This window comes from Urocitellus parryii, chromosome 6 (assembly GCF_045843805.1).
Source record: "Urocitellus parryii isolate mUroPar1 chromosome 6, mUroPar1.hap1, whole genome shotgun sequence".
Classification (NCBI taxonomy): Eukaryota; Metazoa; Chordata; class Mammalia; order Rodentia; family Sciuridae; genus Urocitellus; species Urocitellus parryii.
Window position 1 is genome coordinate 31,384,447 of NC_135536.1, and position 15,130 is coordinate 31,399,576.

A 15,130-nucleotide genomic window follows, 5' to 3' on the forward strand; every position below is an offset into this window, starting at 1 on the left:
TCTGTCTTTTCTCTGAAGGAAACAAATGTGAAAACTGCATCACTTGCACTTAAATCATTACCATTGAATATAATTGGCTTTGACTTTCCTTTTAAAATTCTATGAATAAATATTCTGATTTCTAAAAATCTTATCATGTGACCATGTTGGTTTAAAAATATTTTTTTGCATGCTACTTGGACATAAATAATATTTTCCTGATGCATTTAATACCTCAGAGTGAGCAGAATCTATATACTGGATTCTCCTCTAGTTTGTCTTCAGTTACTTAAGAAAGGATGTAGAAGATGTGTGTCTTCTGGAAATTAGTAGAAGCAGTCAACAAGCCTATGTCGGTCTCCCTGATTCATAAGCCCATGTCCCTACAGACTGATTCAGTCAGCGAGGTGCCAGTTTGACAGAAAATAACAGCTATTTGTTACAGCTAACAGACATTCCATTCCTTCATTAGGTATTTTTTCCTCCTCATTACTCTCATGGTTCTTGAGTCACCTCAAGTGTTTGTATAATAACAAGGGCAAACAGATCTCACGTATCTCTGTAAAAACCCTTCGCAGTTCCATTTTGGTAGTTGGGATATAAATATGTGAGGAAAGAGAAGTATGTAGGGGTATATATAGAAACAAACAATATGGTGTGCTTTAGAAGACAAGAAAGATGTAAGCTCTTTCCCTGATGTTGGGGGGAATGTGTATTTGGGCTTTCATCTTCTATAAAGTATGCAATAAAATAATAAATCATCTTAAAAAAAAGAAAAAACTAGAAATTAACCCCCTTGTTTTGGTAGCAATCTTCATTCCGTGGCTTTCTTATCCTGTTCTTAGTAAAGATGACAACTTATGGTCCCCCTTTTTTTGCTAGAGAAGCCAACTTGCTAAAGGTATCCCACATTAAATCTCTAGAATTTCTTCTGGGAAGGATCCAGCAAAACTCCTCCTGGGTGGAGTCTACAACTACATCAATCAAGGCTGCTGAGTTCATACCCAGCTCCCAGAGTGTCCTAGTGTCCTTCCCATCCTTCCTTGGTAACTACCTACAGGTTACTTCAGGTCACAGTTTCACAGAGAGAACCACCTTATTATGGTTTGGATATGAGAGTGACCCAAAAGTTTATGTGTGAGATAATGGAAGAATGTTTAGGGGTGAAATGATTAGGTTATGAGAGGCATAACTGAATCAGTGGCTTAATCCATTGATATGGATCAAGTGAGTTGTAATTGCAGGCTGGAAGGGAGGGTATGGCTGGGGGAGGTAAGTGACAGGGGTATGCCTTTGGCACTTATGATTTGTCCCTGGTGAGCAGAACTCTCTCTCTGCTTCCTGAGTGCCATGTCTTAAGCTGCTTTTCTTCTCCATACCCTTTCACCACGATGTTCTGCTTCCCCTGAGGCCCAGAGCAATGGAGTTGGCTGTCTGTGCACTGAGACCTCTGAAACCATAAGTGCCAAATAAAACATTTCCTCTTCTAAAATCCTTGTCAGGTCTCTTGGTCAACAGCATTTAAAAAACTGACTAAAACCCACCTCATGTAGTTATAGACACAGGAGATGTGCTGACAAATGCCTCTTGAACCATTTTCATCACCCTTAATTCATTGAACACTCATGGTTCAATTGGTGTTGTGACCATTGTGATCCTTATGTCTCTTATTCCACTTCAATCTTAATTACTATATATTTCTTAATTTATACACATATATGCATACACACACACACACACACACACACACTTTCTAGATACACCTCTAGGGGTAATCTGAGAAAGGGTTAACATTGGTCACAAGATTTGATAAGGACTAGCCGGAAAGCAAAGGCAGAGAACTGATGGAAAAGAGTCACTGCGGGTGGACAGATAAAGTAAAGCCCAGCCAGGGGACTTGAGGGAGGCTTATTCAAGGCACAGAATTTTTCAGGTGGGAACTGTCAAAGATAAGGCAATTGTCCTGACAGCAGGAATTTGGGCAGATAGTTTTGAGGTGAAGCAGGGAGATGGATGTGAACTAAAGTCCTGAGGACTGAGTTAGGAGTTCATCACTTATTGACCTGGTGATTCTTTCACTAGGTGGTCTGATAAGAGGACAGGTTTACAGGTCAGTGTGCCACCATACCACTGCTTTAGGTGCTTTTCCTGTTAGGTATTTCATGTAAAGGACTTTTGACGTTCAGTGATCTGGTTAGTGTGTTTGCTAAACTCATGGGACTGGGTTTCTCTGGTATGGATTTGATATGCCAGTGCATTCATGTTCTTCTGATTTAATTTGACAAATTCACAGGTGGTCATTTTTTTATTAGTATAATTAATTCACTTTTTAGTTTGTGCCTAATGGCTGTGCTATGCAGTTGGGGGGTTATTCCTTTTGATATGTTGAACATGTCCTACATCTGGTGATTTATCTGCCCAGACAAGGCACCAAATCATTGTGCCTTAGCACTTGCACTCCAAATGGAACATCTCAGGAAAAACTGCTGCTTTACAAAGTGGGAGGGAATTCAGGGCTAGGCACAGCCTGAAAGCTGATGTTCTATACAACACAGAATAACTCAGAACTGGGCACAGCCTGCTCTCTACAAATAGTTTTTATCAAGTAAAACCTTATACGTATAGTCTATATATGAAATTTTCCAATCTCAGGAGGAGAAAGAAATAAGAATTTAAACACTCAAGCAGAATATAAAAGACTGGTAATCCAACAAACATATACCATGAGGATCTGAGATGAAGAATTCAAACCTAGTCTGAGAATTCTCCAAGTCTTTACACTTTACACTCTACTTCATTTTTAATGTAAATTCTATTTTAAAACTGTTTATTTTCACATTTTGCTATAAGAAGTAAATAAAAACCATAGAGATCCTTTCAAGATTTGTTTAGATGCTCTAGTTCACATCTCTCTTTGTTTTTGTAAACATTCATTTAGTTGTCAATGGAGCTTATTTATTTATTTACACGTGATGCTGAGAATTGAACCCAGTGCCTTATACATGCTAGGCAAGTGCTCTACCACTGAGCCATGACCCTAGCCCTAGTTCACACCCTTTTTTTTAACACCCCTTTCACAAAACCCTCAGGAATTGACACAAGTTACTCACATTTTTGCAATTTTATAACAAGGATGACCTTTTCTACAAATTAACACAAGTTATTCCTCATTTTCTGCAGTTGACTGGCAGAGATGCCGCTGTCACTACCAGCCAAGCTGATGCATTTCTAAATGTATTAGTTCTTATTTATGTTCAAAGCTTCTGACTTTCTGTGTCACTATGATTATTTTACCATCTAATGTTGAATCTCAGTGAATTCCCTCAGTCATCCACCTTGATGATGGGCATTAGTTCTGCTGCTGGAATCTTGAGCTAAGGAGAAATTAGAGAATGCACCCTTTCTCTAATCTGTCATTTTCCATTTTGCCTATGCCTTCTTGCAGCAATCTTGGTCACAAGTCCTCCTCAGCAATAGGCAGCTGATTGCACTCTGGGCCTAGGTCCTTTCAGAGTGCTGTGTTATTCTTGGCAGGCTGTGGGCTCAGGGTATAACATGACCTTTTGGTGTTTGGGGCCACAGTCATGACTTGAAAATCTGAAACTAATTTCTGTGTGGTGATTGTGCTCTGGGCCCAGGATGGTGACTCTGGATGAGGCCAACTGGGTTTACCATTGCCTCAGGGACAGGCTTGTAGGGACTACTCTTTTTAAGTATCCCCAATTTCATTATAACACACTAAATGTAAATTGGGACATAGAAGGTTTTGGTCAACCCTGTTGTTGAAACAGCAAAAACTTGACTTTCCCTTTTACTTCCCTGTAATAGTATCTGAAAAACTGTGGCCATATTAAACGGGGTATTCCACATGACGCGCCTCAATTAAGTAAAAATCAAAACACACACACACACAGAAAAAAAAAACCCACAAATAATAGACTCATGGCAATTCTAGAACATAGGGTTCCATCTAGTGCAAGGAAAAAGTGACTCTAGGCTTAGTGAAAATCAGCAGCCTACTTAGAGCTTAATTCTTTAATACCCTAATGATAATGCATGTCAACAGGTATCAAGAACTTTCATGGAAACATGTACTCAACCAAATATCAAACAAGGCACCAGAAACTGTCCATAGAGAGTCCCCAATGGGAGAACCTTCAGATGACCTGAAAGCATCTTTTTCAACAGAACTCAATGAGCTTCAAGAGAACACAGAGAAAAGATGCAAAACCCTAAGAGAGAAACTTGGAAATATGGAAGCAATTTGAAAGCCCCAACAGATATTGAGCGGAAGGATATGCCAAGTAAAAATTAAGAACATGATTGAATAAATAAATAAATAAAACAGAAGAATAAATCAAACAGAAGAAAGAATGAGTGAGCTTGAAGACAGGCTCTTGAAAATACATAGTCTAGAAAGCAGAAAATATAAAAAATAGAAATGGAATTTGGGAACAGCATTTGGAGAGGAAATATTTCCGGTTGTTGGGGTTCATGTCAGACTTGAGAATGCCAAAGCAACAGAAAGTTTTAAGATAGTAACAGAAAACTTCAGAGGCCTAGGAAAGTTGTTCTGGTTTAGATATCTTCCAAAAGCTCATATATTAGATGACACAAGAATATTCAGAGGTGAAATTATTGGGTTTTTAAGAGATGGTCTGGGGTTGTGGCTCTGTGGCAAAGCACTCGCCTAGCACGTGCGAGGCCCTGGGTTCAATCCTCAGCACCACATAAAAATAAATAAAAATAAGAGACTTAACAAAATCCATGCAATACCTTCATCTGCTTGAATTAACTGGGTGGCAACTTTAGGCTGATAGGGTGTGACTGGAGGAGGTGGGTTGCTGTGATTTTGCCTTTGGGATTTATATTTTGTCCCTGATGAATCAGGCTCTCTGTGCTTCCTGGTGGCCATGTCCTGAGCTGCTTTCATCCACCACACTCTTGTGCCATGAGATTTTGCCTCAACTAGGGCCCAGAGTAATGGAGTTGGCCATGTATAGACTGAGGCATCTGACATTGTGAGCATTAGGTAAATTTTTTGTCCCTGTAATTGTTCTTGTCAGGTTTTCTGATCACAGTTGTGAAAAAAAAAAAAAACGGACTAAAAGAGAAGCATACAAAAATTCTGGTACAGAAAAGTCCAACATTATCCATCAGATAGAACCCAACTAAGCCTACCTTAATGTATAACACAATGAAGCTCTCAAAGGATAGAGATAAACTTCTCAAGGCAGTGAGGAAAAAGGAAAAAAAATAATGCATCAAGGGTGTTCCAATTAACCTGAAAGCAGACTACTGAACAGGAACCTTATGGGCTAGAAGAATGTGGCATGAGATTTTTCATAGCACTGAAGGTGGGGGGAAAAGCTGACAAACATAGCATAGCAAAAGTATAATATATATCCCCAGAAAAAAAACCAAAAACTGAGAGATGTCTCCTATAAGAAATGTTAAATAGCATTCTTCAAACTGAAAAAAAAAAAAAGATCCCTTAATGGGTAGGAAGAAAAATTGGAAGGTGTACCTCATTGGTAAGAATAACTATACAGACAAATTCAGAATCTCTAATACTGTAAATATGATACATTTATATATTGACTAAAGACTAAAAAAGAGAAGTTTTTTTTAAGAGAGAGAGAGAGAGAATTTTTTTAATATTTCTTTTTTAGTTTTCGGTGTACACAACATCTTTATTTTCTTTTTATTTTTATGTGGTGCCGAGGATCGAACCCAGCGCCCCATGCTCGCCAAGTGAGCGTGCTACCACTTGAGCCACATTCCCAGCCCCAAGAGAACAGTTTTTAAAGTAACTATATTAATATGTTAGGTAAGCAATTAGAAACTCACTTCAACTCTAAGGAAATGCCTAAACTGAAAGTGATGGACAGAATAAGATATCCCAAAGAGGAACCCCAAAGAAAGCAGGAATAGCCTTGCTAATATCCAGATGAAATATAAGTTAAAAGCAGTAAAAGAGACAAAGAAGACCAGTATATAATAATAAATGGTCGATTCAGCAAGAGGAAATAACAATTCCAAATATATGCACCCAATATCAGAACACCCAAATACAGAAAGCAAATATTAACAAACCTAAAGGGAGAGATTAGATGGCAATTTAGGGACATTTAATGCCCCTCTTTCTGGGATGGACAGAACTCTGGAAAGATGAACAAACTATAATATCACCATGGCAACCCCACTGATTCTCTCCTTCTGCATCCTTCTTCTCCCCTCTGGTACTTACCCTAATCCAGACTTCCTGAAGAGGAAGAATTTGAAATATGACCCCTTTAAAGGAGGAATATACTATCCTGGTCACTCACCAGGCTCCAAACAAGCGCACTGTTTCTGATTCTGTTTCTGGTTCTTCCTGCCCTCTGGTTAGTTGCATGCTACAATTTGTAGCCGGCCTATGTTTTTGCAATTCCTGGGATTTTGAATGTGCTATCCTATGATTTCAATCATGAGAAGTATTAAGAAGTGTTCTATTATTGCCCATGATTTTTATGTGATTGTTAATCAATAAACTGTCAAAGACTATGCATAGAATATCACAGGTTTAGCATAAGCTAAGAATAAATCTGAGGATAAAGAGACTGATGGCCACTGGCATGCACTTAGCCCTAAAACGAGATAAGATTACAACTAGTGAATTTTGGCTTTCATAGGCTTTTCTTAGGTGCCATCATTACATTTTGATTGCTTATGGAGAAGTATGTTTCATGTCTATGTTAAATGTAGTTCTCAAAATCCTGAAAGAGTAGCACTTTGTCTATAATTGCTTTGTCTGCACGTGTCAGAACTGCTGTTGAAATTTACAATGCGGGTATAATACACAAGTTCATTTTAGTCCTCCCTGTGGATCTCTGACAATTCTTACCCTCAGTAGTTTTCCACTAATGATAAAAATAACAACAAAAACCCAGTGCTTACCAGTTGGAAACAGATTGTGACAGTGTTAAAACTAGAACATCCTAGCACATCCGGGATCCAGAACAGGGCATAGACGAACACTTAAGAGTCCACATCTTCAATGAGTTTCTCTTCCTATTGAATCTAAAAGTTTCTGTTTCACCTATAGGAGTATTAAGGATATGTATAACCTGGTCAGTGGGTGTAGCTCAGAGGTTGAGCTCTTACCTGGTTATTTGCAAGGCCCTGGGTTCAATTCCTAACAAAACACACACACACACACATATACACACATAAAACATACACACACACACTCAATCTCTCTCTCACTCATTCAAAAATATGATCCGATATGAAGTGAATTTAAGCACAGTAAACCATTTTTAACTTTCCAGTGAATTTTATTTCAAGATTAACTTTAAGATGACAACCTCAGAATCACGAAAATTTATGAAATTGTGAGAGTAATCATTTCTTTCAGCAAGTGCCATTGTACGTTTTTCCATACAGTGAGTCCCATTAGTATTCATTTCTTAGGAGGTTTAGCCTTTTTCTTCGCATCTGCAGTCATTTTTGCTTTTATAGCTGCACCAATACAAATTACAAGAAGAAAAGCAGTGATACGAGATAAGATTACAACTAGTCCCTTGTTTACAGTGACTTGAATTTTGGCTTTCATAGATAACTCTTTATCTGGTGGAGGGCCACTGTCCTCACTGCCACCTGTTCCTTTCTGTTCACAATCTGGTGGTTTCCAACCCCTCAAACAGTGACACTTTTCCAGATTGTTGCACACACCTTTGTAATTGCATGTCTTCACATCACAGGTAAAAGGAAAATCCCGATGAAAAGTACAATTTTTATTTAAACAGTATTGTCCAGGGCCACAGGTTGCACCATCCACTACAAGCCCCATTTCTGGTAGTTCTTCACCATAATGTGTATCAAATCCAAAGCATGATTCCAGTTTAGCATCACCTACATATATGTGATGAAATGTGCTGTGCTCACCTATACCAGGAACTTGATGAACATTACTGCAGTGCAACATTCCACATAAAACATCATCTATTTCACATTTCATAGGTTTAATTCCCCCTCTTACGTACTTAAGCCCACAGTTTCCAAATCGGTCACCTATTACATTCAATTTTTCATAGCACATTGGTAAAGCATCTTTTACTTGGTATCCAAGAAGGGCTTGACACTGCAAATCACGGTCACTGCAGTTTCCTCTCACACAAACAGAGAGTGGTGAACATGGGGTTCCATCCTGGACATAGAAATCATCTGGGCAATTATTCCCTGTCCCATCACAGTACTCTGGAAGGTCACAAATACCACGTACATCTCTGCAAAGTGTTCCCGCACTAGCGAATTTACAATGATCGCAGCAACCTCCAGTATCGCATGTACTGCCAGAAGTGAAGGCACAGTTGGTAGCACAACAAGAGTTATTGGCACACTCCTTAAGGGAGCCACAGTCACATTGTTCATTCAAATTTAAATCCTTGTCTCCACAACGATTAGAAATATAAGGAAAATTGTCGTATGGTACATTAGGTAGACTCAAGCAAGGATCCCATTTATGTACCATCCAATGCAACATATTATAAGAACAATTGCTAAACATATCTAGAAGACCAGGTATTGGATTCATAACACAACGATGTCTTCGAAAACAAACACATGAAGGGTCGTCATGACCTATGCCCATGTTGTGACCAATTGCATGTGCCGTAACAGCTGCGATCTTAAATATGTGATAGTCTTCAAAATTCACATATGCTGCTCCCCAATTGGGGTTGCAGTAGCCAGAATGGGCGGCATAATACCTTGAACCTCCTATCTTATATCCTACATAAAGTATTGAAGTGTCATGTGTAAAAACTTTCCACAGTTTATAAAATTTCCATAAACCAAACTCATGTGTAGCCTCAGAAGGACTTCTGTATGATTTCAGTTCAAATTCATCATTGTTTTCCCAAATGCACAGAATACGTATGTTGGAATATAAATTGCCTGGTCTGTAAATGGAATCCAGGATATTATTTATAATCACTACATTTTCTATTACCTGGGTCTTATTTTGATTCTGCGAATATACTGAACTAGTAATTGTGAAATGAAGCTTCATGTGTTTCATGTGTAATCGCCACAAATAAACAGGGCCTGCTCTAGGACTTTCAGCTAAGTTTACCTCTTCAGGTATTTGATTTGTCTCTTCGTCTTCAATTTTACACCTTTCGTCTTCATCTGCTGTGTCTTCTGACACAAGCAGAGAAACCACATGCTCAAATCTGGAAGAAGCCTCCAATGGTTTGATTTCATAAGTGAAGTCATCCACCTGCAGCATGCCACGCAGCCCTCCATAGCAGGTATCCAGGGTGGCCACAGACCCAGGAACCCCTTCCAGATAGCTGTAGTAGTAACAATCTTGAGGGACATATGGGTAGTCCTCCTGATTGGCTCCTTGGTCATTATTAGTAACAACAGGAAAATGTCTGGGTATCAAGTTCTTCTTGAGCTTCATGTGGATCACATGTCTTTGGCCCCGGAAGCGAATGCTGTAGGCGAGCTGGTTTGGCATTTTAATTTCACCCCTCCTCTGGGGTACCTTCTTGGGAATCACAATCTCAGAAGATGTGAAGCGCCATTTTGGGGGGTCATGGGAGCAGCAGACAAGGCAGAGGAGTACCCAGAGTACATGCAGCCAGAGAACTCCCATCAAGGGTCTCTGGGCCCAAGCAGGCCCCATGAATAAAGGAGCCTCAGCCCAAAGCAAATAAGGTCAAGTGGGAGGCAGGCAAGACTGCTGTGGAGGTAGTCAGGAGGACAACAGTGACTGAAGGCCTGGCCAACTCTGAGAGTTGAAGGGGAGAGTGAGGCTATTACATAACAATGCTGTGCTCAAGTAGCTGATTACTCAGAGGATTGAATCTTCTTGGGAAGGGAAAAAATTGGGGTTGTATTTGGGGAAAAAAAGGTGTATATCTGAGCTGAAAATCTCCAGTTCTAAAGGGAATTAATACGAAGAGGAAGTGTTAGCACAAAAAGATTGGGCCTGACGCTTCACAGATTAGCCCAAATCCCTTATTCAGGAATGGAGTCATGGTTCTCATGGACCCACTCTCCTAGTGGAAAAATGTATCACTAAACAAAGGAGGGGATTTGGCTTATGAAGGTTATACTAAGAGGTGATTTAATTAATGAGCATGTCAGCTTGGGCACACAGGAATTTGGGGTCTGTTTTACTGGGTCAAATGGGAGGGAGTCTGGGGTCAATGGTGGGTCTCTGGGATTTATCTTACTGGGCCTGGTGGAAGGCCTGGGGTCAGTGGTTGGTTTCTGGAAAGGATTTGTTTAGAGAAGGATTAATGCTTTGGCCTCTTCCCAGAGACTGCCTTTCTAGGTTTGATGGACATCTCCTCTCCAGGATTTTTTTTTCACTACTGGAAAGTATATACTAGGAGAGGATCAATGTTCTCAATGTAGGGCTTTCCTTCCCCCTCCCCTTTTCCTAGGTCTCACTATTTGGGAGTTTGTCATTTTCCATATGCAATAGGAAGGATACATTGATTTGGTGCAATTTTTGGACAGTTATGGCTTTTTCTCAAACTAGAAGAACCAAGTAAATAATAAACAATAAACAGTAAATAATAAATCATAAGTGGGATAAGAATAAATGGGGTTTGTGCAATTTTAGGACAAATATGAAGTTTTTCAAATCTATATGAGTTAAGGGTTCAATAGTAATTAAGTTAAGAACCTTACAAAATGGAGAATAGATATTCTCTTTGGGAATTTAGAGGGGAGAATTAAATTTCATGGAAATTGAATTGAGTTGGGGGTGATTGATGCAATGAAAGTATAAATACATGTCAGGAAATGAAAAATATAAGGTGTGAAACAATTTTCTTATCAAATTCAACCTTACCTACCCTGTGGTCATCAAAAAATTCCAGCCCTATAGGGTGGCTCAGTGGAATCCATTTTGTTAATACCAACAATTAGTTGCTTCATACCCAGTGTGGAAACCAGAAGGGCATTCATGGGTCTGCCAGTCTTGGAGTGATCAGCTTCAAATTCACCAATACTAGTAGCAGTTATCAGGAATCAGCCTGAGATAGGCCTGTATTCATGTTTTTTATAAGGTCTCTGTGTCCTGGGGCATCCATGATAATCACATAATACTTGCAGCTCTCAAATTTCCACAAGGAGATGTCAATGGTGATATCACGCTTATACTCAGCTTTTTTTTTTTTTTTGTCTAAGATCCAGATACACTTGAAGGAGCCCTTTCCCTTCTCAGCAGCCTCCTTCTCAGTGTTTTCATGGTTCTTTTGTTGATTCCACCACATTTGTAGATCAGATCCCAATAGGGATAAACTTGCTTGAATCTATGAGTCCAATGATAACAATGCTGTTTTCCCTTTCCCATTTGATTTAGTGGTAGTTCTTTTAATGGTGTTCTGGCACCAAACCCATGGGGCAGGGTGGGATGGGGTGGGAGCCTTTTTTCATGTATCTTCTTCATTTGTGTGAGTGTATGTGTGTGGTGCTGGGGATTGAACCCAGGCCCTTCTGCATGAGAGGCAAGCACTCTACCAACTGAGCTATATCCCCAGCCCATTTTTCATGGATCTTGAAGAGCATTTTATAGTATCATTTAAAGATTCACTTTACTTTTAGTGGCCTCATAGTATCCTTTCATATAGATGTATTCAAGAAGTTTCCTAATAATGGACTTTGAGATGACTTCCTATTTTATTTGGTTCTTGCAAACTACTCTTGAAAGGGTAAAGTTTCTAAGCTGCAAAGCATGGGTTAAATTCCTGAGGCAGTTAAGACAAGGCCCTACTGGGAATTTAGTTGATTTATGGCCTGGGATCCTGTGTAACTCCTCACGTAAGCATTCAAGACCCTGTGCTGCTTGTCACGTAGACATTCAGGGCCCGAACCAATCAGTTTAAATGTAACCCCCTCCTTAGGAATGACCTATCACTCCAGCCAGCCCTGTTCCCGCCAATGAATGTACTAATCAAGTCTAAGAATTGTTGTTTGATTTTCCCGCGGTGTATGGTGATTTGTTAAAGGAGACTGTGATGTATGCAAAGCCCCCGCCCTTAAGCATTGTTCAACCCCTGCTCTGGGCTCTGGGCTGTTTTCCCTTCCTGAGTGAGCCTAGAGCCTCAGCTTGCTGAATTGGATCCTCAATAAAAATCCCCATCTGCTTATTGCATGAAGCCAGTCTCTTGTGGTCTCTTCCTCCGACGTTTCGCCGGTCCCTTACACTCTGAGAACATACTTATAACATATATTTTGGAGTATAGTAGAAAGTATATTCATAGAAAAAATTCCTAGCAGTGACATTGTTGTATTAAAAAATTTGAAAAATAATTTTCTATATTATTGAACTAAGCAAAGCATTATAAAGTTTGGTCCTGTTATGGTTTAGAAGAGGTGTCCCCCAGAAACTCACATGTGAAACAATGCAAGAAGGTTTGGAGGAGAAATGATTGTGTTACAGCCTTAACATAATCAGTGAATTAATTCCTACTGGGATTAACTGAGTGGTAACTGGAGGCAGGAGGATATGGTTGGAGGAAGTAGTTTTGTACAATATATTTTGAATCTCTCTCTGCTTTCTGATCATAATGTGAGCTGCTTTCTTCCCCCACACTCTTCTGCCATGATGTCCTGCCTCACCTGGAACCCTGAGGAATGGAATTGGACTTTTATGAACTAAAACTGTGAGCCACCAAATAAACTTTTCCTCCTCTACAATTGTTCTGGTCAGGTTCTTTTGTCACAGCAGTAAAATAGTTGACTAATACAGGTTCTATTTAAAAAAAAAAATCCAATCCTAAGAAGTTATACACATAGTCTTGTCTATGGTGCTCAAAGTGTTATTACTAGGGGACACAAGATCCCACCCAGAGAAGAGTACATCTTGTGTCCCCTAGGGTCACCTAGTAATAACAATAATTTTTCAGGATATTCCAGAAAAATTCAGAGTCAATTTGGTAGGAAAATAGCCAGCTTTGAATGAAAGTGGAGGAAACTTAAATGTTTCAAAATTTCCATCTCTGAAATCCCTGAAAATTAGAACTTTTAAAGAAGAGGCAGGGAAATGTACATAAGTAGATTTAGTCTGTATTAGGCCTGAGTAAGCAATCTTCATTTCCTTCTCATGGAGCCTGTGGGGGGTGGGGGGTCACAGCCTCTCAGCTTCCTTTCTCAGCAGGAGGAATGTTGTTCCAGATTCAGGGGTGTGGCCTGTTTACCTTATATCCTGATTCTGAAATCACTAGTGAAAATTCTCTGGGTACTTGCATCCTATGTGAGAGAAAATGTCAGGCAAGTGTAAATGTTTAGCAAAAGAAAATTTTTTTTAGGCAAAATGAGGATGGAAGTAGAGGCAAATGTTCACTCTTATGAAAGCCAAGGGAGAGTGAAAGTGGGAGAGTGGACTGATTCTGAAGAGGAAATAGGCCTTATGTTTCTTTGTCTTCTATAATTTATTTAGTTTTAAACATGCACAGCACTGCAGATATAGCTCAGTTGCATGCACAAGGCCCTCGATCCCCAGAACCACAAAATAAACAAACAAACAACAACAATAAAACATGCACAGCAACTACACTCCACCTACTACTTAATTCCTTTCTTATTGCCATAGTTCACAACAATAACCCTAGTTATATAACCATTTTGGCTGTGAAACAGCAACTCGTTCCTAAGATGTTTCTTTTTATCTCTGCTAATAACTGCAACATGCTAGGTTTCACTTCTATATCATGCTTGCTCAGCAGCTGTGGCAGGAACCAGAGCTACCTGGAGTAAGAGGGAGGGATCAAGGCTACTTGCATGAGAAAGTCTTGAAACCTGGAAGTCTGTATTGTATAAAAGATACTGAGAACATGTTGAGGGCCACAGCCCAGTGGGAATGACGCCTGGCATTTTGCCAGAAGGAATGGTTGAAAGGTGATGCCAGCGAGCCATTGAGATGATGATGGTTAGTTAAGCTGTGTATTCAGTTGTATATTAGACCTTTGCTTTCTGGCAATAGGGCGGCTCTTGCTGCCTCGGTTGCCTGGCTCTGCGCCCACTACTTTGGAGTTCCCATTGAGTTCTCCTGGGGTTTCGAGAGGGTTGGCGCGGAGCCTGGGGGAGAGAGATTCCGGGAAGTGTGCGTGGAGTGCTGGTGGAGTTTGGGCAATAAAGTTTCCTATTTGAACATACAAGTGCTTTGTGGCAGCTCGGTGATTTGTGCCCAGCCAGACTGCGGCAAGAACAAAGGGCTGAACTCAGCCTTTGGAGAAAACTACTGAGCCCACACTGGTGCTGAATAAACCTTGCTCTTCTGCATCTCCAAGTATTTGTCTCTTTGACCCATTGCCATAATTTTCCATATTTTCCGTAACAGCAATATGCATATTCATTACCCATAGGCACCAAGCCCACTGGTGAAGCAAATCTGAAACTACAGTAAGATGTAAATGATATGATAATCAAGCAAATCAACTATTGGTCACTCAAAATGGTGAGAGCAGGCCCTGTCTTTATTGACTGGTGGAGAGTGTTTTACTGTGTGGATCCATTTTCTCCCCTGACATAGAGTCTGACAGTCTGGATCCTCCATTTAAAGCTACTTATCTCCCATGATCCAAGGACTATTTCTAGTCTAATAACCTAGATTTCTCTTTTGAAGTGCTTACCTATCCCAGCCCTGGACCATATGATATTTGAAATATAAGAAATTAATTATAAACCTAAGAATCTTAAAATGGCAACTGTCACTTAAGATGGCTGTCCAGATGCTAAGCAAGGACCTTACAGTAGTTATGAAGGACAAAGTTCATTAATGTCCTTCTCTCCTCCATAATTTCCAGGGTTGAAGATATTCCTTCTCAAATTCTAGGGTTGTTCTCTTCCTCTACTGCTAGAAAATTGGTATTTTTTTTCATCCCAGTAGCTAAAAATTAATTTTGAATAGTCTTCTAAAAACATACTGCTCAGACTGATAAACCCAGCCTAATTCCCTCTTAAGATCAGGAGCCATCTTTTCAAAAGTTATAAAAGATACATTTCTGTTTTCTGTAAATATCAGGATTTGTATTTGGCCTGGCCCTATTTTGATGTTTTAAACTTGCTTGGAATGCCTGCTTGTGCCTTGAACTCACCCATGCCTGGTTTTCCCTGACCAGATAACAACCCTCTCTGAAACCCT

General features: G+C 39.8%; 1 protein-coding gene across 1 annotated transcript; it reads right to left on the reverse strand.

Annotated features, from left to right (window-relative positions):
- Positions 1 to 7,423: 7,423 nt before the first annotated feature.
- On the reverse strand, positions 7,424 to 9,655 carry LOC113177689 (disintegrin and metalloproteinase domain-containing protein 20-like). The gene has a single exon (XM_026382230.2). It carries the CDS (start codon positions 9,653 to 9,655, stop codon positions 7,424 to 7,426), a length of 2,232 nt encoding a protein of 743 aa, XP_026238015.2.
- Between the last annotated feature and the right edge of the window lie 5,475 nt (positions 9,656 to 15,130).